The sequence below is a fragment of the Serinus canaria genome, chromosome 6 (assembly GCF_022539315.1).
Source record: "Serinus canaria isolate serCan28SL12 chromosome 6, serCan2020, whole genome shotgun sequence".
NCBI classification, from domain to species: domain Eukaryota; kingdom Metazoa; phylum Chordata; class Aves; order Passeriformes; family Fringillidae; genus Serinus; species Serinus canaria.
In genome coordinates this window covers 27,813,664-27,840,344 of record NC_066320.1, presented here as the reverse complement: position 1 = coordinate 27,840,344, position 26,681 = coordinate 27,813,664, and the positions used below count along the sequence as shown (strand labels likewise).

The 26,681-nt window shown below is 35.0% G+C and overlaps 1 protein-coding gene across 1 annotated transcript in view; it reads right to left on the bottom strand.

Annotated features, from left to right (window-relative positions):
* Positions 1-26,681, bottom strand: part of ATRNL1 (attractin like 1) — a 431,686-nt gene that overhangs the window by 199,207 nt on the left and 205,798 nt on the right. The window contains exons 25-26 of the mRNA XM_009087164.4: positions 19,080-19,141; positions 4,296-4,374 (exon numbers count right to left, since the gene is read on the bottom strand). Coding sequence (XP_009085412.1) covers positions 4,296-4,374; positions 19,080-19,141 — 141 coding nt within the window. The remainder of the gene's footprint in view (positions 1-4,295; positions 4,375-19,079; positions 19,142-26,681) is intronic.

Genomic DNA, 26,681 nt, shown 5'->3' with positions numbered 1-26,681 from the left:
ACATTGGCACATGGCTTTTGTGTGTCTGAGTGAAGGGAAGAAGGCACTTTATGTACATCAGTGATTACAGGCTTTTGGTTAAAAGTAACAATTCCTTAAAACACCTGAGTGTTTTAAGGAATTGTTAAATTCCTTAACAGTACAAAAGGTGCACAACAGGAAATCTGAGCAGCAACTGGATTGACTTAGAAAGGGCAAATACTTTGCTAAAATAACTCAACTAGAAGCTGTGTGGCTTATAATCCCATCTGTGTGAGTTTGTTAGTGACCTCAGTGTAATCCTGTCAGCAAAAAGGAAAGTTCAGTGTCCTATTAACAAGAAATCATTTGGATGCAGATCCTATCAGCAGTGTGATGCCTTTCAATCAGAAGTTCATGAGACAAAACCTTTGAGCCACTACAAATCTGGCAGGCAACCTATCAAGTTTGCCTGCCAGATCAAGATCAAGTAAAATGATCTATGAACAGATTGTCTTTTACCTATTCTGAGCAGAAGACTGAATGAATATTTTAGATATGAAACATGCAGAGAAAACAAATAATATTCTCTTCATATTTCTTATTTGGCAAATCTGGGTGATAGATCTTTTCTTGTATAAAGGAGGAAAACAGTCAAATTGGTGCTTCATGGATGGGCTCATGTGTGAATTTAGGATATAAAATGCAAGAGACCCAACAAATCATTTGGGAGAAAATGACAGCTTTTGGTTTTTCATCCAGTGAACTAGAAAGCCAAATTTTACTGAGAAAGGTGCTAGTAGAAAGATTTGTGAGCCTTTGGAGTAAAAAGAAGGATGAGAGATTAAAACCAAGAATACCTATCTGATCTTTTAACATAGTGTAGGACTCCTCTAAAAAATGCTTTGCTTTTCCTAAACCTTGCAATATTTAGGAACTCCTTTATTTGATATGCAAGTATATCTTTCCCTTTTTCTAATCCTGCATCAATTTCCATACTTACCTGTAAATGTTATCTTGCTCTGTCATGAATGTTCCAAATTCTTCCTGTTTTGTTTTTGTTTTCTTGGGACTTTGATGGTTTTTTTAATCAAGACTTTTGGGGTGTTTTTATCAAGATATTGCTATAAGAATTATGCTTTGGAAATCATCTCGTTTTATTCTGTATTATTCTTTTCAAAGAACAAGCTCCCTGAGATGAGCCATATTCCACTATCTTCAACCCTTCTTAAAAACCTTTTTTAAAATGTCACAGATCCATGAGAGGGTTGGGTGGTGGAAGGTGTCAAGGGATGCCAAGCAGGAGGCTGTTCATGTTCTACTGCTCAAAGTTTCACTGATGTTTTTGGAACTATAAAATAAAAGAATGATACTTTCCATTTTCCCTCAATGCAGAATGTGAATAACTTTGATGGTATAAGGTAAGACAGTGTCTGCTGTCCCTTGCCCTTTCAGAAGGCAGCAGAGAAGAAGAGAAGCTCATCCAGGAGTTAAAGTATAAATATAGAGTTCCAAAACTTGAGATAAAATATATCTTAAGAGACAGGAATGTAGGTAAGAAAAAAAATATGAACCAATATTTTGTTATGAGCAAAATAAAATCACCAAAGCTCAAGGTCTTAACTTGGGGAAAAATTATTTCAACTAGATAAACTGAAAGACCAACAGATGTGGGCAAAGGAAGCTAAATTCAGTGTAGAAAAACATCAGCTAAAGTATTTTGGAAGACATTTATCAATTTTCATATATACACAGTGTAACAGTTTCTTATATGTACCTATGATAGAACCTAAATTTTAACTGCTCAGCAAGATATCGGCATTGCTCTGAGCAGTGCAAAGCAAGTATTTGCTGAATGAGCAATGAATTAGGAAAGAAACTGGAGGGACAGTTTCTCAATTAGTGGGATTACTGAGACATTCCCTCCTCACAATGCAAACAACTTGCTCCTGCTTTGTACTGGATTGGGGCCATGCTATTTTCAATTTGGAATCAATAACATTCCAATTTGGCCAAGCACTGAAGTCAGAGGGTAAAACAGGACAAGGTTCTGAATTTTCAGCTACACATAGGGCTCTACAAATCTTCAAAAAAAATTACTGGCTTACCTCAAGAGCCTGATAAAATGCATTATTAAAAGATGACAAGAACTGGATGGTAATGTTCCTCCTCCTTCAGGGGAGAGAAAATCAGGAGGAACAATAAAAAGATGCACAGCTTTTAACAGCAAGCTTTTCTGTATTTGTTTGTGCTCTTGTTTTATTTCTATTACTGTAGTTTGGGTCCATATTGAAGGTAACATCTAAAGAGTCAAACGTTCCTGTCTTTAAAGAATGATGAAAGAGATGAAAAGCTCATCTGCCAAATGGGCTCTAAAGTACATACTTCAGAGATCTTTTCAACAGTAGATTGTCTCTGTGTGCTATTCATATAATTTATTTGCAACACTTAATTGCAAAATCTTATATGTTACATATAAAAAGAGGTTTTCCAGCTAAATTAAAGGAAAATATTGCATGGAATGTAATCAAAAACTTGTATTTGACATGAACTGAAGCTGATGGTCAAAAGCAGATTGAAAATGAAGATTTTTTTCAGCATTTACAACTCATAATGCTACCAAACTCTGGTTACAACAGAAAACCAAGTTTCTCTAGTTATACTGAAGGAAAGCCAAGATTCAGAACCAACCATGAAGCTCTGAGTCCTAACCCAGTTGCCAAGTATGTCCTTCTCTCTTGCTCTTCTGAAGAAGCTGGTTGATATTTATGCTGCATTTATCAAACAGCTTTCATAACAGTCTTAGAAGTACTTTTGATGATATTAGTAAAACATAGCTTGGAAAAATTTTTGTATGAGAATGTTCTCATTATCAAATGATGCCTAAAGACCACATTAAAAATAATATATTTCAAAAATCTAGGAGAGCCATCACAGAACACAGACCAGATCCTCTAGGTCTGGAAATGGGTACATTCATATTTGTTCTTAAAAACATCAATAAATCAACCTCATTAACATGAGGATTTAAATCAATGAACATTCAATCACAACACAGTTTAGCACAGAACTATCAAAGTATTGAGACAAATTAAAATGAAATAATATTAAGTTGAAGAATGTAGTTACAATAACTTTCATCTATATTTAGCAAGTAAAAAGAAATAGATGACAATTTGCCCTCAGAAAACTTTTAACAATGTTCATATGAATTAGAAAAGAAAAGAACCAAAAGGAAACAAGTACCAATAACATACATTTTCTTTTGTAGCACCACTTGAAGCTAAACCTTGGCATTAGTACATTATCATTTCAGTGCAGGAAAATTATAAGTGCTAGTTACCTGGCACTTTTAAAGCATATATAAATTCACGGTAGATCTACAGTAAAAAGTTATTTAAACATTCATAGTGCCAGTATACTAAGAAAAAAATCATTAAGTAGACAAAAGTTTTTCTTTAAAATAAACCCTCAAAATTAAAGTACATTAAGCAAGTGGTTTTTCCAAAAATCCTCAAGATTAGAAGGTTCAAGAAGGGAAAACATCACTGTCTACAAATTTTAGATCTCATTTATGAGAGCAAGATGAAATATCACAATTACCAGTATACAATCATATACATGTAGTAGCAAAGATAAAGTTTAACCTCATTTAACTGTAATAAATTGTTAAGCAGGTAAGAACAAAGATTTGGCCCAGATTTTTCAACATAGCTGTAAGAATTTAGGCCACAAAAGAATAAGGTGATTTTACGTATGAATATTTACTGAAGATTTTATTTGTGCCACAGATTTAATGAGGAAACTACTGATTCTATTAGAGAATTTTGCTCCTTTGAGGGGAGGTTCAGGTTGGATAGTAGGAAACATTTATTTACAGAGAAGGTGGTCAAACACTGGAACAGACTTCCTAGCAAGTGGTCAGTGCCCCAACCTCATCAGTGTACAAGAAATTATTACTTATTTGGATAATACGCTTAATAATATGGTTTAACCTTTGGTCAGCCCTGAAGTGGTTAGGCTGCATAATTCTTTGCAGGAAACTTTCAACTGAAATATTCTATTCAATTCTATTCTAAATATTCTAAATATGCCACCAGAAGGAAATTTAACCTTTCTGCAGCCTAGTGTTGTAATTCCTTTAATTTTTGACAGGAGAAAGAAATAAATTTCTCTTCTTCAGCATAAAAAGGCCAAGGGTATAAAATGGCTGAATTTTATTTTTGCAGTGCTAATTATTAAAATTGCATATACAGGAGAAAGGGGAGGAGTGATTGTACATCAAAGTTCTCAACATATTCTGAAAGATAAAGCTACTACAATAAGGTTTTTGATACCTCTCTCCGTCGAGAAGCCCAACAGGTTTGTTTGATTTTCCAAACGACAGCAGCTACCAGCAGTAAGGATAGGAAACAACTGCAATTACAAAAGAAAAAAAAATAATTGTAACTTGTGAAAAGCTTATGTTTTTAGGGTATCAAAGGTAACAATAAGGCATTCTAGCATGGAAAAATAAACCCAAAAAATTGGGGAAAATGAAACGCTACCAGAATTACAAAGAGTCAACCCTCCACATTCAAAGTCAAAAGCAAATGCACATCACATCACTGCTCTGGTTTTCTCCTGGAAATGTTTCCATTAGCATAGATAAACTCCAGTACAAGCCTCCACATACCCACAACAGTCTCAACAAATATGCACTGCATGTTCCACGTTTGGTAGATGTTGAAAAAGAGGATGAAGTATAGCAAAAAAAAAAAAAAATTATAGCAGTTTATATTTCTTTCACTTTGTAAATTCTGAGTGATTTCCTGGGATGCAAGAAGGGTAATTACACAAGGAGTATAATTAGTTTGAGGAGCTGGGTTTGCACAGTGACAATAGGCCTGCGTTATCTTACTGAGTATTTCCATGGGTAATTGCCCAGGGAAAACATCTCCAAGGACATCACCACATTACAGTTCCAAAGACACAACAGAAGAATAAAAAAAGAAAATTAAACACCTGCAGTGCACAGTCAGAGCATGCACCTTCTCTCTTGCTTCAGTGTCTTTGTATTGTAACATTTAATCCATAAAGTATTTTAGTAGAAAGATCATTGAACTCAACCTCTTTTAGTGAGTTTATGGATACTAAAATAGGCTTCTAAAGCTGGCACTTGTAATTACTCAGAAGATCTTTCAAGTTTTTAGATAGTTTTTTAAATATAAGTATCTGGATTTACTAATTGTGTGAAGAACTTTCACACCATGAAAGTGTACAAAGTGGTTTCAATGAATCTAATAATAACCACTGAATTACCTACTAGACAGACTAAACAACAAATCCAGAATTTTTCTTTTGAGCCAAAAAGATTCAAAATATATTCTTTAATATAGGAAAAACCAAGATTTATGGAAGTAGTATAGTTCAGAGGAGTACTGTGCATAAGTGCAAAGTAACACCAATGTCTCCCCTTAAAAGTACAAGTGACTGTAAATTTATATTTGGTTGTCTAGAGAAGAGCAGAACTAAAAAAACCCTACTGACCACCAGAATAAATTCAGTTTTTCAGCAACATCTTTTAAGGTTTTTAAGTCAAGAAGGACCTATAAATAGTATTTCCCAGAAATGTTCCCCCTCCTCTGCAACAGATGCTTTAGGGCAGCATCAGGGTACTGATGTGCTGCTAGAGATTGGGATGCTGTGCATGAAGTAAGGGAAAGCCATCTCACTCTTCTTCTCTACAGTCCTTTCAAAATCCACTAAATTAGGGAAACAACAGCAACTCTGTTTGCAATTTTTAACTCAGTGCTCCTGGAATTTAGAAAAGGTTAATACATGCAAGGGAATTGGACACAAGAAACTAAGAGAGAGCTTTGCATGGTGTGACTGATTTATTATGACCAGGAAGAGAATCTCTACCCTTAGAAAATTCTCTCCTTCACATTTATTAATTTCTTGAACTGTTCTCTTAGTTAGTAGAATAAAAAATATTCAGAGTTCTGGCTGAAAGACTCCAGACAAACGGATTCTGTGCTTGGTATGTCAATGGAGTGGGTCACACTCAATTTTCTTGTCATCAGTCAAAACATCAACTACTTGCAAAGCTAAAATCAGAAATTAGCGTCTTAAAGATGCACCCATAAAATACTATAAACCATTGGAAGTTACACCATTGATAATGTGATTTTTGTATAATTTTTCTTGGCAAGTATATATTCTATTTTTTCTCTTTTTCTTTTTTTTAAGGGAGTGGTTTTTTAGGGGTTGAATCAAAATTCATGCTAAAGAATGAATGAAGAAAGAGATGGAAAATAGATTTTGTGAAATTAACCTAGTTCCAGGCTGTGGTGAGCTAACATCCTTGCTTTATGTAGGGCAATAAAAGTTAAAGCTGACTGCAAAGGGTCTCACAATACAGAGTGACTTTGCAATAAAATAAGAGAATGAAATCCAGTGACAATGAACTGAAGGCAATGTGCACAAGAAAAAAACAAAGCACCACAACTAGCTGCAAATACACAATGATAGGTTCTAAATTAGCAATTACCACTCAAGAGAATGATCTTGAAGTCATTGCAGATAGTTCTTTGAACATATCAACTGAATGTTTAGTAGCAGTCAAAACAGAAAATAGGATGTTGAAAGAGATTAGAAAAGGAATAAAGAACAAACCAGAAAGCTTTGGGATGTCAGTGCATAAATCTATAGTGTGCCTGTACCCTGAAGCAACTATAATCTTATCTCTAAAAATCTAAGCTGAATGTAAAAGGTATAAAAGAAAGCAGTCAGCTTGGTCAGGGGAATGAAATGGTGGAAGAAATAAGTTCTCTTTGGCTTTGAAACAATAGGGATTTTAAAGAAGCCATGATGAAGACATTAACATCACATGCAAAAAATGTAAAAAACCAGCAGGACAGATGTAGGTGGATGCTCTCCAGTCCCCCATTATACTTCTTATCTCCTCCTTGTGACAGAGATATAAAAACAGAAAGTGCAGTGCAAATTAAATGAATTAAAAATTAGCCATCAGGCAGATAAAAAGAAACTCAGCAGAGGACCAAAGGCAACTTCTAGATGGGGTACAAAGCTCCCATCAGATCCCCTCAATTTGGATGGGACAAATATATAATAGCTGAGAGGTCTATGCATGACACAAAGACAGAAGGGATTAATAATGGTTAAAGGCACAGAGGTTAAAGAGATTGTACAATGGTCAATTTTTACTTTTTTTTTTAATACACAATCATTGCTAAGTTGTATTTATGAGAACAAGGAAATCAAATGTCATTTACATGGCAAAGGATTTCTTTTTCCCTTGGAATGAAGCAGTTCCCAGACCAGCTTAGAGACCAGTGTGAATGACAATTCAGTATAAATTACTGCTGGGATGCTTAAACAAAAAGGGTTAAAACTTTATCTCAGGTGCAAAGTAGTAAGAAGCTCTTGAGAGATAAATTTAGCACTCTAAAAGGTACTGCCAAAACAGATATTATCAGACTTGTTCTTAAAGCTCTGCCATTGGCATTTTCTGAGAGGAGATTGGAAAGCATGGAGAGAATACAGAGAAAAAATCACAAAAAGTATTCAAAATTTGGACAAAATCTTTTGCTGACAGTGACTTTACAAATAAATCATTTCATTTTTGGAAAAGATCAAGTGGCAACTTGCCTGCAGTTAATCCACATGATCATAGATTATGTCCACCACCTCAGACTCTCCAGTTGAGACTGAGTGACATCCAAATCAACAGACATTTGGATAAGTGCCTTTGCAAAGCACATGGGTTAGGAAATGCTAACCCAGAGTACAGAGTAAGTGACTTTCTGCATTTATCAATGTAAATCCTCCCAAGAAGACAATTGCCATTCCAAGACACTCTTAAAACCACAGCAGCCCAAGCATTATCAAGATTTTGTGCTCTCCAGAACAAAGAAATAAAGTGCCAGAAGACAAGGATACAGCTTTGCACAGGTTCCCCTTCAAACCACGTGGAACAAAACAGGAGGAAAGAGTAAAAGAGCACGCTTGAAAATGAGCAATCCATCACCAGCACCCTGGAGTACAGGTTGGTTGGAAGTTATTGTCCTAGCATGATTTTGGAGACAATAAACAACTGGAGAACCAATGAATTGCAGAGGAAGAAGCCTTGAACACAGTTTGTGTCCAGCACAGCAGAGAAAAGTGGCCAAGGAAGGGCTGCAAGGGAACACCAGGGATAGCAGGGAGGTCTGGGCTATGCAAATGGTCTGCCCAGAAGGGCTCTGGGCAATATGAAATCAGCAAGAGTGATTTAATAGAACAAAGAGAAGGGAAATTACAAGGAATAATTACTGCCTGCATAACTATTTTTGCAAGCTACAGAGCAAATTTTTGACTTCCAGAGGTCACATTTAGGCATATTTAGTGCAGACCTGGCTGAGGAAACAAAAGTGTGTTCCATAAAACAGAAATTAGTTTCTCTGTGTTTCTTTAGGCAGCAAACTAAAAAGTGTTAGGGGAATTAGTGAATGTGTTGCTGCTTGGTCTGGGCAAACTGAAATAAAATGTGTAGATATCCTTAAAGAAATTTAAATTGCATGGATAAATAGAGGGGGAAATCAGTGAAATGTAATGATCAGCATGTTTAGACCAGATGAATTAATGACACATTTGTGCCTTCAGCTCTATGAAAGCATTATAAATACACTACAGAATTATTTTTTTAAATTAGGTATTAATACCTATAAATTACGAATTGTATCCAAGTAATACTTTAGTTAAAGTGAAATAATTTACTTATTTTTGCAGGGATGTCAAAGGAGCTAAGCATAAATATTTTAAGAATCAATACTGTAAATGGAAGGTAAACAAAACAAAACAAAATGTGCCATCCTTTGTTATTTCTTTTTTCATTCTCTAATTATTTAACATACAAAAAGAATAATTGTTGTTTTTATCATTTTACTTAAGACAGTAATTTGCACAAAAATTCAAATAAATTTCCACAAACCAATGAAAACAAACACTTTCGCAAAACTTTAACTTGAATCTAGTATATTTTTAAATCTACTAAAATGAAAAATTATGTGAGATTGTACTTTGAGCACCCATCACATTTACTCTTCTTACAGGACCAGGTAATGCAGCAGCTGAGCTAATAAAACAGGTATTAAAACAGCTGAGCTTGGGGCAGCATCCCTGGTTGGGCCCATCCTGGGAGCAGCACAGCTGGGCCAGCAGAGATGACAACTGCCATCATCCTGTCCCCATGCTCCAAGAGGTGACAGAGCCATCCTTGTGTCCCAAGGGGAGCTCCTGCAGGGCTGCCTTAGTGTGGATCTGGAATGGGCTTTTGAACCAAGCCCTGAGTGCCCCTGTGGAGCAGCCATGGAGCTCAGTTAGAAGCTGTGCAAGGTTCCCTCCAGAGCCAAAGGGGCTGTCAGTCCATGGAACTAAACTAGAGCTAGCTCAAATTAAAAAAAAACAATTGCATTCAGTGTGGATGTCAGATCCTCAGCACCATCTTGCCCAAGTGATGCTCTCTTTGTTCACACTGCTCACCAACAGAGACAGAAGCTCCCAAAATTCCTATCACCAAGTTTGTTAGGAGCATAGCAGACTAATTTACTGCCCACATATATATATATATTTGCATATATCTTAAAGGCTTCCCCCAAGTCTTTTTAAACATAGGAGTTGGGCCATCAAGGCAATTATTGCTCAATCACCTGAGTCTTGCTGAGCTGAGACAGTAATTAAATATTCTTCTGTATCCACAAACCCTCTGCCTGCTGATCTCTCTTTGACAAGGGTACAAAAATGCACAGTTCCCTAATTAGCAATCTAAAGAGTGACCCCACACTCTATTGTTTCTCTTCTGGTACTTACATGAACTACAATTTAACATGTTCAGTAGAACAAAGCAATGACAAAGAAACTTTTTAATGCGGATATATGCAAAGAAAATAAGTCTCATCCCTAAGTTAATATTTCCAAGGTAGTACTGCAAAAGTTTCCAACAGATCACATTAACTGTTTTTCTAAGAACTGCTTTCCCAACACATTATTTACTATCTTTTTATTGGCAAATAGAGCCCATTTTAATTGATATTTTATAAAGCGAGCACAATTCTAAAATAAAAATAATTGAACAATTATTTTTCTAACACCGTGACTTCAAATAGCAATTATTGTCACAGCAATTGATTTCTTTCATTGTACTTGACAAGAACATTGTGTTTATGATTATGATGTGCTGGGTTCAGCCATCCTTGTGTTAACTGGTATACACATGAGAAGCAGCTCCAAAGATTTCAACAGGATTATCTGAAGCACAAAGCATTGTAAACATAATATTAGAAGTCTGATGTGTATGACAGCAGTATATTTTTTTTAATGATTAATTAAATTGCTATGAATCAGAAAGTTTTATAAACATCATTATAAGTAGGGCTATTTCAGTGATTAGCAATTTAGAATGATTCTGGGAATTAAGTGTTACAATTCCAAATTAAATTGTATAAAGATTTAGGGAAAAGTAGTCTTGGCTAGCAAAGAAGTAGGATATGCAAATTCCAGTTCTTGGTGGCACAGTGTGTGGGGTCAGGGAAATAAATCCTGGCTGTGGAGCCAAGACATTTCAGCCAGGAGTGCTGAATTCCTGCTCAGGGAGAGGCACAGCCAGTGAAAGGCATTGCCAACAAAGCCAGCATCACCATCCAGGTGATTCAGGAATGTTCTTTTCCTATTCTTTCTTGTCATGACAACACCACCAGCACCAGCAGCTCCATGCACTGGCTCCCACACTCTGGTTTCTAAAACTGATAAGCCAAGAACTGCAATGTTTCCCTCCTCAGCTACAAAATGTCACTGTTGCACAGCCTTAAATATGACAGGGCTTATTCCATCAGCCTAGATCTATATTCCATTCTTTTCCCTCACAGCTTCTTTCTGAATTAAAGGAATACAAGGAAAATGTGAACTCTTTAATCCAAAAGCCACACAGTTTCAGGCACTGAGTTCTTGCTTTCCAAACTGCAAAGTTAAAGAAATGCCTGAATATGAGGAAAAGTATCTATGATGGTATTTAAAACTCAAAGTATTACCAAAAATCATTTAAATGCAAATTTGTATTTATTTGTGTCTCAAATGGAATTCACACAAGTTAAGCAACAAGTTTCAAGTTCATTTGAAACTAATTACACGGATAATTCTTCTTATCCAGATGACTGATTAAAATGTTATTTTTTGATGCAGTCCTGAAAATCCATATATCCCCAGAAATAACTCTTGCATAAAGTGTCTTATGAAAGTCACAAAACTTCCCTTAGAATTCTCTTCTCACACAACTACCAAACTTAGACAAAACAGATTAAGAGTTAATAAGAAATATTTATCTGCCTTCTAATCTGGTCCTTCCAGTCTCAACACTGTATTTGGTAAGAATGCATGGAAAAGAATATCCACATGAGATTTGTTTTACTTTGCCATGGTTAGAACCATGATACTACCAAAAGAATGCTGTAAGTCTCCAGAGCAGCACATTAAAAATTACTATTAGAAATATCATGGAAATAATTTTATTGATTCAGAAGAGCAAAATTAAGTAAAATGGCAAACTAAGACTTCAATAATGGTACAAATAAAGCTACCCAATTTAAGCTCTGAATGCATAATGGGAAACAAGGAGATTGAAGTATCAATGGTGTTAACTGCATTTTATATTAGTTATATTTTAAAGTAAGTAGTAGCAATGAAATATAAATAGAATATGTATTAATTCATAGAATAGCTACTATGTTTTGTGCTAAAAAATTTATTGATATATATTCAATCCAGAAAACCAAATTAATCCTTCTTCTCCCAAAGGATAAACTCCTATAACAGTTTAAAATTATCTCTGACAACTGCCTCTGCAAAGCCTGGGTTCATTGGTCTTTCCTGTGCAATGAAACATCAAAAATCTTCTTAAAAGTAAAGAAGAAAGAAATGTTTGAACAGGGAATTTATAATTAGCAGAAAAATTATTATGAAAAAAAGTATTGGCATTTTTTTCATTAGGTACTTGTGCCAAACTGTTACAGAGGATGGAGGGGAGCATTAAATAACTTTATTCTATAAAATAATTATAAAAAATAGTTACAAAAGATATACATATACATTGTTTAGATTTCTATTTTCCTACATACATAATTCATGCATACATCCACAACGCTGTGGGTTTGGGTTAAATATACCACAAGCTGCTACAGCAAAGTATGAATGAATGATCAATCAGACAAACAGCCTTTATATTGAACTTAAAAGGGAAAATGGATGCAGTGTACACCAAGATGCTATTGAGAGATCAACATTCCCATTTAATCTGCCAATCCAATATCGGATTAAAGTGAGCCATGTAAAAGGACTCTGAAATATATTACATTATAAAGCTCTAGATGTGAACTTTTACCCTCTGTAGTTCTTCCTTTCACCTCTTAGAGGCAACAAATAAAAAAGAATTACAATCAAAATGATTTAATATCATGTAAAATGAAATTAATCTCCACTGAATAAATAGAATATCACATCCATGAAGCATGATTATGTTTCTTTAGTTATGGAAAATACTTTAATATTTCATATTATTTTATGTGCTTGCCCTTCATGGGTGAAATGCTCCATATTTCTCTCAAAAAGTGATGTTGCACGTAAAAAAAAAACCCAAACATATAAAAAAATTATATATATTTGTCCACTAAAATTCTGGAAAAATAATGAAATACAGAATTTAGTATTTTCTGCAGTAGCTTTCCAGAATAATTATAAATTGAATATAGTGTTATATAACAACTATATAACAAAACAGTTGTGCTTTCACTTCTGCTTTTTTGCAATGGTCTTCCTGATTTATGCAAATTTAGGATTGTAAATTAAGGGGTGGGGGGAGTGGGGAGAGAGAGAAAAAGTATTTTTTTTCTAATTACTGTCAGCTAGTGAATTTAGGGAAGAAGAATTGTCACCAGTGCTAAATTTCAGTCTTCCAAACCAAGAGATTCACATTATTTCAAGATTTTTTTTCAATATTTTTTCAATATTTTCACCCATTGTTATTTTTCACTGCTCTCTCTAGTACAGCTATTATTCTTCAATATTACATCACAGAAATGTAAAATATGCTTGGAAAGCCACCATACCATGTCAGCATTGTTTAGCATGATAGACTGAAATACAGTGAAGAAGTTTAACACATTCCAAACAACTTCTCCCTTCCATCTGTAACCTTTCCAATACTTTTTCCAAAGAGGCAAATACACTAAAATGAGTAGGTGTAAAAAAGTCATAACTTTCCTTATTAAAAGTCCTGTTAAAATTCAGCTTTCCTGAGGACAGAGCAAGGATTTTTAGATTTCCAGGCCAAAGAAGCATCATTCTAGAAGAACATTAAAAATTCTGCAAATGTAATTGATAAAGAATAAAACCCCTGATTACCCTCAACCTGATGTTAGAATTTCAGCTACTAAAGACTGAAAACATATTAGGAAAGTAATATAATTTTCCAAATGGTGAGTGTTTTCCTAAAACATCACCAAAAATTTACTGAAAACATAGAAAACAAACTATGATATAGAACATGATTGGGCCACCTATGAAGATTATTTTAGATCAAAAAACTCAGATAAAAAATTTAAATAGAATATATAACTAGTTTTTACTGTGTAATTCTCAGCGTGGCTTTTGGAGTTCACAGTAGAATTTCCATTATTTTTTTCTTATTGCCAAAACATAGCCATGCCTACCTTGGATTCCAACAGCTAATTTAGACAGACCACAAAACCTACCACACAAAATACTTCATTTATTACCAAGAAATTTTACTGGAATATTTGCCATAATTAATATTCCAATATAGAAGTGAAATTCCTTTGATTTAAGATGTCTCTTCTCAAAAGGAATAATCAGATTGAATATTTTCAGATGTATGAAATTCACAGCTTAGCACACGGTCCAGCACTGTCCTTTCTCTCTCTCTGTGATTTATCTCAGCTGAGCACAGAGACCTGGAATATTTCTGCCCTGCCATGAGGAGATTGCTCATTTCTTGGCTGTCACTCAGTGCCCAGCCCATCACACCCACCTGCCTGCAGAGACAGGCGGGCACGGGGCTTGACAAAGCTGCTTGTCACCCGCTGTAATGGACAATGACACCACTGCCTGAAGGAAAACACTAATGCTTTTACTTCCTTGATTTCTTGTTATTGTTTCCCTTCATCAGCTTTCACCCTGCTTGGCTATATTCCTCACATCTGGGAGCAAACTCCTGAAGTTAACTTTGCAAGTGGTACATGGCATAAGAAGACTGAATTCCTTCTCTTTGGAATTAAAATGACAAAAGCAAAATTTCAAGTCCATTTATCACAGATGAAAACCTGTTCTAGTTCTTTTGCTTTAAGTACAGTGGACTGGAGTTTCATAAAAAAGTGACCAGGAAGGATTCAGCACTCTGGAAGAAAAATTGCTGTGAGCCCTGGTGCTGTTGAAGTCTAAGAAAAAACCTGACTAACTGGATTTAAGAGAATACATCAGAAAATGTAGGGAATCAAAACATAAACACAGAATGAATCATCTGTGATGCTTCTTAGGATACAAAATCCAATGCAGCTCTAGAAAGACACAGCCCTGAAAGGAGAAAATGCCAGAGCTTAGGAGGCACAATGAACACCTCTCACTGTATTTGCTACATAAAGGAAGTGAGACTTCCAAACTTTAACTGCACTGACTTTAAGGAAGGAAGATGCCCATGCCTGTTTTATACACAGGCACACAGGCCATCCTCAGATATCTGAGCCACTAATTTGTGTTTTGAGGAACATTGTCTGTTGAAAGCAAAATATGGTGAGCACTCATACACACTTCCAAATTACTCAAAGGACTAACAGAAAGATTGAAACCAGGAAGAAAATAATGGAAAACAGTTCTGTTCACTGACAGATTAAGTGACTCATCCCTTGTTTGGAAGAGCAACTGATCCATTGGTACTGGGGAATCTCCTTTGCCTGCAGGCCAACAACAAGTGGCTGCCTTCTCAGGAAATATGAACACACCAAATAACTCCACAGTGATGACAAAGTTTCTGTGTGATTCAGAGAGCAGAAGACACAAAGCCACATTCAACAATTCAAAACAAACATTTAAAGAAAGGAGACCCAAATCAAATTGCCTGCCATGGATGTGCTTTTCCCAGTGGAAGTCAAACAGCTCTGTGCTTCTAAGTGAGGTGAAAACTTTTAATGCATCACAAAGTAAAAACCATTTTTATTCTAGTCCCAAAAGTGAAATCCATTTTGCCACAATAACTTGATTTTTGTATTACTATAAAATATTCTAATTTGAATTTAAAAGAGTTCTGGATTTTCAGAGATCCCAGCCATGGTGGACGTGATCTGATCCCGACACAGTGGTTTTTGTCTTTCTCACAGAGATGAATATTCAACCTCATAAAGATAAGCACTCCAAAATCCAGCACTAATTTACCATCCTTCACTCTAATAGGAACAAAACATGAAGGCAGGGTAGAGACCAAAGGATGCTGGTAAAGAGCAGGAGTTCTCCCATTGCAAACTCACCCCCAGGGTGGTGGATTCAAGCACTGCAGCTCCCAGGAGTTCTGACACTGCTGAAATGCAGCCACCCCCTCCCACTGCAGGCAGCACACAGTCCTACAAATGGACTTAATAAATGTGGTTCTTCAGCATCTGCTGCAATTCTTGTGGGGGCTCATGCTCATCTTTACCAAAATACCCATCCTCTCCTTCTGCAATAAGCACTGGGTATATTTTGAATATTGTTTTCTCTCACTTATGCTGCTCACAGAAAGATTTACCAGAAAGAATGTACCGCTGAACCTAAATGACCATAATTTTTCATGGAATTTCTTAAAGCACACACAAAAGAAGGATTTTCAAACTTTCAAAGAGTTCATATTGTTCAATATTGCTCTGCTTAATAAAACCTGGAGATTCTGTAATTTGTGACAGTGTGGAGATATGTCACAAAAGTGACTAAAATATTCTATTCAGTCAATCACCTTCACCCAAAGTACCAGAGGCAGGAGAAGTAATAGTTCTGGGAGCTCAGAGAAAATGCCTGATGAGTTAGTAGTTGGTACAAAGCATTTGAAAAAGGCTTTCAAAACATAGTTCTGGCACTTGCTTATCATTTCCTATCACGAGTATATTAACAGCTAACCTTTGTCATCTGCACCAATTTCATGCTTGCCTGGTTTTGATTATGAGATTTAACCACATTTCTTACCAGAACTTATGCTTCAGATTCTTTATACAAATAATTATCTGGGAATTGCTTGAGTACTGTTACAAATTCTGTTATACTGTTATAATTTTATTTAAAAACAGGTATAAAAATCAAGTGTTTCTTAGCTCGCCATTTAGGATTAACTCAAATCAAAGATGATAAAAACAAACAATTATTGAACAAGCAAGATTCATGGATGTTAGATGTGATCTAAAGTAAATCATGTTTTCAGAAAATAAAGCCACTTCATATACCCTTATGAAGTGGCTTTATTTTCTGAAAACATGATTTATGAAATGTCTAAAACATTTATGAAATGTCTAAAATGTCCTGATACCTATTTAGCTAAATCCATGTATTCATGTAAGACCCGTAAACACTGCAAATTTCTTTATCCCTTAGAGTTTGAAACAAAAAAAAAAGTGCCATACTTTAGTATATTGTGGGTTTTAGTGATCCAGGTAATACAGAAATATACTTTCTTTAACTGCGCATACTGCATTTCTTCAGTGTAAGAAAGATCATTCACATTTGCTGCCTGTGAAATTTTCCAATGAGATCTGTACTTCTTCAAAGAAGGTGGAAAGCAAAGAAGTCACAGGCTTCTCAATTTGTGTGATGGCTAAAAGTCTTCAAGGCACTCAGCACAGCAACACAGATAGCCACACTATAAGACAGCCTGGAATTTGTTACTGCTCAAACTGCATTTTTATTCTTAGAGGAAAGGCCACTGAAACAGTAGCTGCAACAAAACCTTCCAGTAGAAAATTAATGAAATTAAATATGCTGGGGATTTTTAACAATGCTTATCATAGTCTGAAACCCTACATTATTAACAATATTCTGCCTATTTTTTTCAATATAACTTCTATTTATATTTATCTTATCCCAGAACATTTTTGTTCTAGGATATACAACATCAGTATCTTGGTAGATCAAGCATTAATTGCAGGGCTAACCATAGATTTTGTGCTTTATTATGTAAAGCTTTAAATAAATGCCTTACACAACAATGCTTCTAAAACAGTTTATTATGATACAAGAAGAAAGTTCTAAAAATGCCTGCTTTGATGCATTAAAATGTTCATTTCATCTTTCAGTCTGGAACACAAAACTTACAAAGGAACAGTTTTAAACTATATTTTTGCCTGGTTGTTGAATAGCTGTTATTGTCAAACAGCTCTATTTGCTGCTCTGGCCAGGCAGGGTGAACAGCATTTTGTCACAATCTCAGAAATAGAAATATAATACTGGATGGGAGAAATGCAAAGGCAGGTTTATCAAAGCATGTTGAAGTATGTTTTGTTATCAAGTACATTCAAATTGTCTTTAAACACAATTATTTTCTCTATCAACAGCCTTAGTAAACATGGCCTGGGTTATTTTTATTTTTACCACCATGATTTGCCACAGTCACAATACACCTCATTCCCATTCAGCAAACAAAACCAAATCCCACAAACAAACAAACTCAAACCCACACAAAACAAGAAACAAACAAACCCTTTTTAAAATTATTCTTTTAGGCTGCAAACTGTTGCCATCCTACCTGTGCATCTACCCAGAACAAACTGCATGACACAGACCATCACACTGGGAGAAACAATTCCATGCACCCATAGAGATGGCTGCACCACCCAAGAGCCTTTAGTTCACCTTTTCTAAGGCTGCACCAGAGCACAGAGCACCAAGAAACTGCTCTTAGTTTACCTCTGCTATTTGTGACAGAATCCCTCTGGTCTGTTGCTCTTAGACAGACTTTGCTTTCATCTATATCGATTTATAATCTAAACATTTGCATAATCATAATACCATGCTGTCTCCCCATGAAATAAAGAGAATAAAACCCCAAAACACACACACAAAAAAAAAAAAACAAACACCCAAAACACCACTAGACTGACCTTTAGGAAATCAGCATTTTATTGCTCTGTTTGTGGTGAAATAGGAGAAATGGGATCTTTTATATCACCTACTAAACTCCTCCTCATTAGCCAATGCCCTGGGTACAGAAAACTTCAGGCTCTGTTCCTTTCCATGCCCTTTTTGGCAACAGCAAAAAACAGAATTTGGACCATTCACAATATTTAAGAGTCTGATTCTTCTCAGAGCACAGTGATTAAAGTCAACAGAGAAGCCATACTGTAAACTTGTGAAATAAAGTTATGGCCTAAAAATACAGAAAGTCTGATGAACAGACCTGTCTGTCACTGTTCACATTTTGTGTACACTTCATGGTTATTGGGAAACATCTTCACAGCAAGATTTCAAAGCACTGTAACTAATCTGTGTATATTCGAGTTTGTGACATTTTATAAGATAGCTGAACTTTTAAGAAGTCTTTCAGTGGAGTTTTTTTCACATTCTAGAATAGTTGTTCATTTGCAGTTGAAGCCCATCCCTGCATTGCTGCCACAACCAAATCTCAGGTATCAGCTACTGCCTTTCACAGTCAGTCTCTGACACATGAAAGCATTAGTAGTGACATGCTGTGTTTTATTAAAAATAGCAAGCTATTGAACAGAGCCATCATTTTAAATAATTCCATGAAAGTGTTTATAGAAAAGTCACACAAATGAAGTGGAGCTTAGCTGGCTTTTCCTAATCACTGTAATATATGGTACAAACCCAGCTAATCTTCATGAGGTGTGAGGACTGTACCACTGAATATGAAATACACAATTCTATAATGCAAGATTCCAGCTGCCTTTAATTGGCCTGGACCCTCCACTAGTGCAAATTAGGGAAGACAGTTTGAAGGCCTCCTTTCTGGCCTTTCTAAAGATTCAGAAGCTGGTTAAGATACTGGTTTGATGGTAAAGAGTCATCAGGATTTCAGTCAGAAGACAAAAAAAGCAATTTACCTGAAGAAGGTGACAAAGAACTGCACCAGATCCATGATAGTATTGTGCTGTGAGAAGGCAATCTGCAAATAAAACAGAAGTAAATTACAACATTTTCAGACTCAATAGCTCCTTTTAGGTGAGGGCTTTATGGCTCCATGGATGATTACTTTCAAGTGGAATTTCAGTCTAGTCTGCACACACCTGCATCTCTGATAAAGTGAGATGAGCAACTAATTCCCATATCCTCGCTGGTATCAGAACAAAACAATGGAATATAATACTTTTACTGAAGTAAACTTCATAGAAATGTCCACTTACTATGAACAATAAAAATAATATGAAAAACATTAGGAAATCACATTATAAATTGTCTTGTTTATAGTCAACTGTTTTGACCAACACCCTCTTCCATTTTAATAAAAACACTGAAACAAGGTTTTAGAGAAGACAAACAACATATAGAGCTAAAAATTAATGCATTTAAAATATTTTAATTGTATAATATTAAAATTAATGTATATGTTAATTTAATTTTTATAAAAGATAAATCTGGTGCATGATAAAACAGTTTCAAAGCAAATTACTTTAAAGACAAAGTAATAAATATTCTTTTGGGCTACATTTTTATAGACTCACCAGAACATGCATTAGTTCAGCTCCTTTCTGTAATTTTTATGAATATTTAAGAATTATCTCTAAGACAGCATATAGACATTCACACTTGCATGCAATACAGGCTATAATTATTTTTGTAAGCAAATTTTGCTAACGTTAAGAACAGTATTTAATATTTATGTTATATCTACAAATATCCATAAGTCCCTGTCTTGCTCAGTTTTTCAGTCTATAATTATCAAACTAAAGATACAGAGATCTTCTACTTTGAATTGCATCAAGTGTTTATCTAACTCTATTTACGTTCTTTTCAAATAATTCTTGGGTTTAGAAATCCTGGTGCATTTAAGATCTGATCTTGACTAGTAATTACACCAAATTACTCTGAATCCCTTTCATAGCTTACTAGTGAACTTTTGAAATGATAATTCATGATACTCAAGAATTTACTTTTTTTTTTAATTTTATTTTTATTTTAGGAAAAAGCTATAATGTAAACTTCACTAATAATGGTGTTACTGTGCCTTGTGCCAGCCAAACACAGCTAAATATAGATCAATTACCTAAAAGATAACATCTGAGAAAAGACCAGAAGACTTATTTGGCCCAGTATGAAGTGCATCCCAAGTATAAACAATTGTTTAAGTACACCTTGAACAAAATGAAAGCTTTCCAAATTCATTTTTATATTTTAAATGCTGCCTGGATTTAATTCAAATTCTATTTTAGTACTCAAACTCACTCCTGGTTTTTCCATTATGTTTTTTACAACTACCATACTTTAGGTGATGAACAAGGACAAGGAGAAAAAGCATGCCAGTTTTGACAGAGTTCACCTTTTGTGACCTGTTGAAATGCTCTTTGTCAAAGGAGCATTGTGATTTTGCATTACTACAAATATTTTCATTCAAGGTGTCAGAATTCCTTAATGGCCCCTGTGAGTCTAGAAACAACTCCAGTCTGCAATCAAACCCTGCAACTGATCACAATCCTACCAGGAAAGCTTCATCTTAAACTTTTTTAAAGAAACTATAGTGCCTCTATTTCTCTTTTCCAACACATAACAAAAATGAAGTAAGCAGATTTACAACATTTCAATGATTTTATATCATTATCAATAGTTAAATGATTTGCATAGTCCAAAGCTCAGGGATATAAAGTTTTTGCACAAGAATGGACACAGAAAAATTTCCAACTTCTATTAATCTAATCATCTACTCAAGATAAGTGCAAAGTTCTACTGCTGGTGTCCATGTTTGCAAATTTATGGAAGCCCTTCTGCCTGTGAGACATGCTTGCTTGGTTGTATGGGATTTTCCTAAAAGTACTCATACTTAAAAGCAGAAACACAGATAGAAAGTTTCATCCCAACAGTAATTTCCAAATTTAATCAAATATCTTCTAATACTTACATTAGAGTTCATGTTTAAAAGATAAACTACAGTATTTTCTGAACAGTATCATGCATCTTTGACTAATTTCAACACAGAATATTAACAAAAAGAATACATATTTTAATTATAAGGAGACCACAAAGATGCAAGTAAATGTCATGAACCTAGGACTGATACAAAGAACCATAATACACTTAAAATGATTTGTTTCCTTTGGGGTTTTATATAGACATGAATGCAATTGTCTTTTTGCTTGTGCCTATATAGAAAAGGGACAAGAAAAGTTCTTTCAACCCAAGGTTTTCACTTTGGACTTAAAGATAGTGGAGCCAAATATCTCCTTTGTTAATTTGTATCGTACCTTCATAGATTCCAGTTTCCCCAAAACATCTAAACAGCTTGTGGATCCCACAAACATTATCTCTTTCTTCTAAATAAGGAAGAAGAGAAATATCCTTTATATCATTTCCTTTGGAACAGAACCAAGTGCTGTGTGGAACATAATTCTTTATAGTAAAGGATAACCTCTATGAATTATTGTTATTATTATCATTACTGTTATTGTTGCTGTTGTGAACTGCAATTGTATTCCATCAGATCAAAGTAACACCAATTTAATAAAGATTAAATGTAGAAAACTGCAACAGAATGAAAAGATTCCAAAGCCAAATGTGGGGTTTACAAATATTTATGCATACACATGTGATCCACCTCAACATCTTAAGTGATAGAAAAGCCTATGAAGAAAGGGCTGATGAGTGATAAATGAACTGTGGCGATTCTTTCAACAAACAAGACATATCTATCTTTTTTTTCTGCTACATTAAAGTTTGTGAAAAAGATGTTTTTAAAAAAGCAAGCAAACAAACTTTTTTAACAATACTGGCCAAACTGGAAGACAAGGCATTGTGACTGCTGGCAAATCCTTTTAAAAAAATTAAGGATTCAAAAGTGAGATAAGCAGCAGAATATGCCAGAGAGCACGGACACAAGGATGCACTGCAATCATTTCAGGTACTTCTTAACTTTTCATGTTTTGGTCACAGACATGGTATAGGAAATACACTTTACACTGAATAATGATGGATGGAATAGGTCTGTTGAAAGAGGAATAACTTCTGAATATAGATTTTTCCAGCCTTCAGAAGTTAATGCCTGCAGGAATGGATTCATTTTTTTCCCATTGCTCCAGTTCATCTTTACCTTGACTATCACATCTAGCAGCAATAGAGCCCTACAGAACAATAGGTCAAGATCTGTTCCACGACAAAAATGAGACAATCTTGAAAGTCTAACTCAGGGACAACTTTCATATGGAAATAGCAAGTCTGCCCTTGAAACCTTGTGTTTTAGTTTAAAGATATAGGAGTCAAGAAGCCATCTCCACAATTCTAACACCCCCCATTGTGCAAAAGGAAAAGGAGAACTAGGCACTAAATCCAAATTGCACATTTGCAGAAAACAGGAACCTAATCCACAAAATATTCCATATATTCAAATAATGTGCACAAAAAGCAATTATAATCTGTGCTCCATTTCATGACATTACCCACTAAAGCAAATTCCTATCTGCTCAGGCTCTCAAACCATGAACAAATACTTCCGTTAATACAATTTCTCCATCTTCCACTGTTAACAAATTAAAAATGAACAAATAAGAGAAAGTAAAATAAATACATGGCAAAACTCTACAAGAAGGTCTAATTATTAAACCTTGAAACATAATGCAATAAGGTCAGACATAACCCAAGCTAAACTGCCTGGACTGTGTTGATTATGCAGACTTAAACCCTGTAGAATTATTACTTCCTTCAGTATGATCAAAACCATAATTTAATTTCTTCTTGGATAAAACTATTATACCCTCCCACACTGGTGCTAGGTATGTATTGAAGCTGAAGAAATGGATACTGACTGAACATAAAGGCTGTCATTTTGGAGTCCAACATCTTTCATACTTTCTTGAGGGACACTTTCTTACTGAGACAACTTCAGACAATAAATATGAAAGCTGAATAAAATATTTGTGTAGATTGCTACATTTTTGTGTACACACGAAAATGGTTTTTTTATGCATACACAAAAAAAAATTTTAATAAGGAAAATGTAGAAGATCAAGCACTGTGATAATATGGAATGAAGATGTCAGAAAATTTAAACACATAAATTCTTACATTTACGTTTCGTTGTACAAAGTGAAGTTTAGATATCTACTCTGCAGAAACATGACTGCAGAGACCCCAGTATAAACTGTTTCAAAGACATTACCATGTATAACATAATAATTTTGGGGTGGGGAATGGTACCTATGGATATCTTCGAACTCAGTGAATACATGACTACTGGATAACCAGTAGTTGCAAATGAAAGGATACTCTGACTTCTTCATTTAAATCTAAATACAATTATAAGTACAATTATATACTGGGATATCTAGAGAGAGTAAAAATGGTTCTGACTCTTCCTTCCCATTGGACTTCAGCTATGAACAGTGGCCTGCAAAAGTGAGAGATGGATGATAGGATATTGTCCATTTCCCAATAGAAGTATTTAACAGGCAAGGCACAAAATAGCTTATCTTTTCCCTTGGAAAACAGAAATTCCAAGAGAACATGGTAAGGAAAGACAAGATTACCAACAAATTACAACTAAATAATTATGTCTAAATAAGAGAAACATCAAACTCTTGCTGGTTATAGTACCACACATTTATTCCATATACTGGCTTTGCTAGAACTTAAGAAATTTTGAAATTTATCTGAATTTTCCCAGGTGGAATATATCTGATTTCATCCCATGTGTGAACCTCATCTAAACTAGTCAGCTAGCTAACAATCATCAGCAGAGATAGGAAGGCACTTCATAGGTGAGTGACTCTAAAATAGATGTGGAACTCTCATAAATTGGAAGGAATTGCCCTGTGGAGCTGCCATTTCTCTCTGCTAACAACACTGGGATTCTGTGATTAGTGTAGATTATAGATCTAATGTCAAACTTAAAACATAAATAATATTAGGTGAGATCAATTTCTCCCATGGTTGTAAGTACTCACTGGGTATTTCTGTAAAACAGTGTAATGATAAAATAGGCAAAATAAATGTTTATTGTTGGGATTAAAAGATCTGAGAAGCAGTATGAAGCTAACTGGCTGCTGCAGAATCCTACTTCCTTCTGCTCTGTTAATGCCTGTAAAGAATTCAGTCTGATGTTGACAAACAGTCCTCCCAGATGATAAGATTTAGTGATAACAAAACTTTCATACTGATAACATAAGCAGAAAATGAAAGATAACAAAGAAATTCAGACTTCACATCAAGATTTGATAAACAGCTTCCTCAGATTATCTCTGCTGCAGCCCTGTCTCTAATGCTGGCACACATTACATTATCAAAATATACACCCCTTCATTTCTCAAAAAATGTAATAATTACAGGATATTATTTCCACTATTCAGAGTCATAAGAGGCTGAAAGACAATCTAGTTTTGTAGTCAAGTAAGATGAAAGACACTCCTATATAAGGTTATAACAGCTGAACTTTTTTCCTACCTAATAGGCACTTTATCTATTAAATTCAATATGCATTTTCCACTTCTTTATTCAATTTTGTGCTTGTGTATACATACAAAGAAACATATACCACACAGAAAACCCCAACATTAATAAACTACAGGAAGTGAAGGAGAGAATGTGGGGGAGGGAACTGTTATTTAACTTGCATGCAAAGCATTTTCATAATGATTCATATGGACATTATTAAGAAATTGAAATATTGAATATTGAAGTCAATGAAAGAATGGAAGAAAATTAAGAGATATAGACAGGAGACAAATGACATGTTTCAAAATTAAATTTAAAAAAAAGTTAAATATAATTGGCACAAATACCTATAGTACTGAAAAGTTATTTTAGACATAAATCTTTGCAGGATTGAGGTCTACAAACTGTATGAAACAGCAGATTTCTAGACAACATCTTTCAAAACTCTGATTTTTAAAAGCCTCCTAGATTAAATGGACAGGAAGAAAAATTAGAAACAGAAGTGAAGGGAATGAGGTGAGAGAATTTGTCAGGCAGAGTTGAATGATTAAATTCTACTACAAAGAGAAGCGTTGCATGACAATATGGTTTTGTTTGTCAAGCTACATTAAGGAAAAGCCATTTTTGTCACTTGCTAGAATTGAATTTTCCTTTCAACACCAGGTTTCAGCCTTCTTGGTATGCCTTCTTCTGACATCTTATTATGACTTGATAAATTAAGGAGTTTCCCATTAGGAAAGCTGCACCTGTTACGGAATGTGCTCTGATCACCACAGAGTCACAGAAATGGGGATGGGCAGGAACATCACAAACTGAGTTTGTTCAACTCCCCACTCAAAGCCAGGCTACTGTCAGCACCAGACCAGGCCAGCAGTGCCCTTTCCAAGGTGAGTTTTGTAACCCTCCAAGAGTGAGCATTCCACAGCCAGTCCAGAAAATTTGTTTCAACACACCATTGCTAACACAATGAATTTTTTCTAAGGTTCTATCTGAATCTCCAAAGGTGCCCATTCCACTTCTTTCATTCTGAAGTTTATAAACAGAAAAATGTCCTGCATGCAAGACATTTCTCACCTTTCTTAAACAAATTAATAACTTTACACTGAGCTATTTGAATGACTGCAAAACTTAATATGATGTTCATGGCATTAAACAATCATGCCTATGTCTATGTGTAGAAAAATATATATCAGAGATGGAAAATGAGCTGCTAAAATGATAGGATTTTCTTTTTCAAATTTCTCCAAGTTTTTTATTTCTTACATCTACAGTAGAGCTGGTTTTGCTAGACAATCTACCAGCTAACCAACTGGCTGGTCTCCAGCCTAATAAAAATGATAATAAAATTTTTATAAGGCTACAAAAGCTGAATTGTTAAAACTTATGCAATGTTTTGTTCATTTTAGAAATCAAATACTTGGTTAGAGAAGGCAAAACATGCCCTGAATTTTGCATAAAGATCATGCCATTCAAAATAATGTATGCAAAACCCATTGTGAGATGACAAGAAAAGGCCAAAGCATTTTCTTAAACATGAAGAGAGTAATTTCCCAAAGTTTATTGTTATAAATGTAGAGCATGCCATAAAGCTGCTGGAGCTGTGAAATAAAAAAATTTGTATTTGCAATGGCACTTTTCTTGATTACTGTGGATTAGCATATTTATGAGGTTACTCAGCCTCAGGTTTAAACCCACAAATCAAAGGTTTCTATCAGCATGGGTAATGGATTACACAGGAGTCTCTGGCCTACGAGATCCCAGAGGTATCTGTCTTTCAGAAGATTTATGTATATAATACCACTTTGTAGAAATTACACTTTCTGATCTTTTGCGTGGTGCTTGGTGATTCCCCTCTCTAATGTCTGAAAAAACCAAAAAGCAGCAGTCTCAGTCAGCAGAGAAATTCATTGATGTATTTTCTTGTTCTCCTCCTCACCTTTTGATAAGGCCATGAAAGACAGAGGCTCTAATTCCTTGATGTACATAGCACTGCTACAATGAGGGTAGAAGTTGTGAGCATATTTAATGCAATTACTTCTGAAAAGAGGAAGGAATCTGCATTCCAGCAGTCA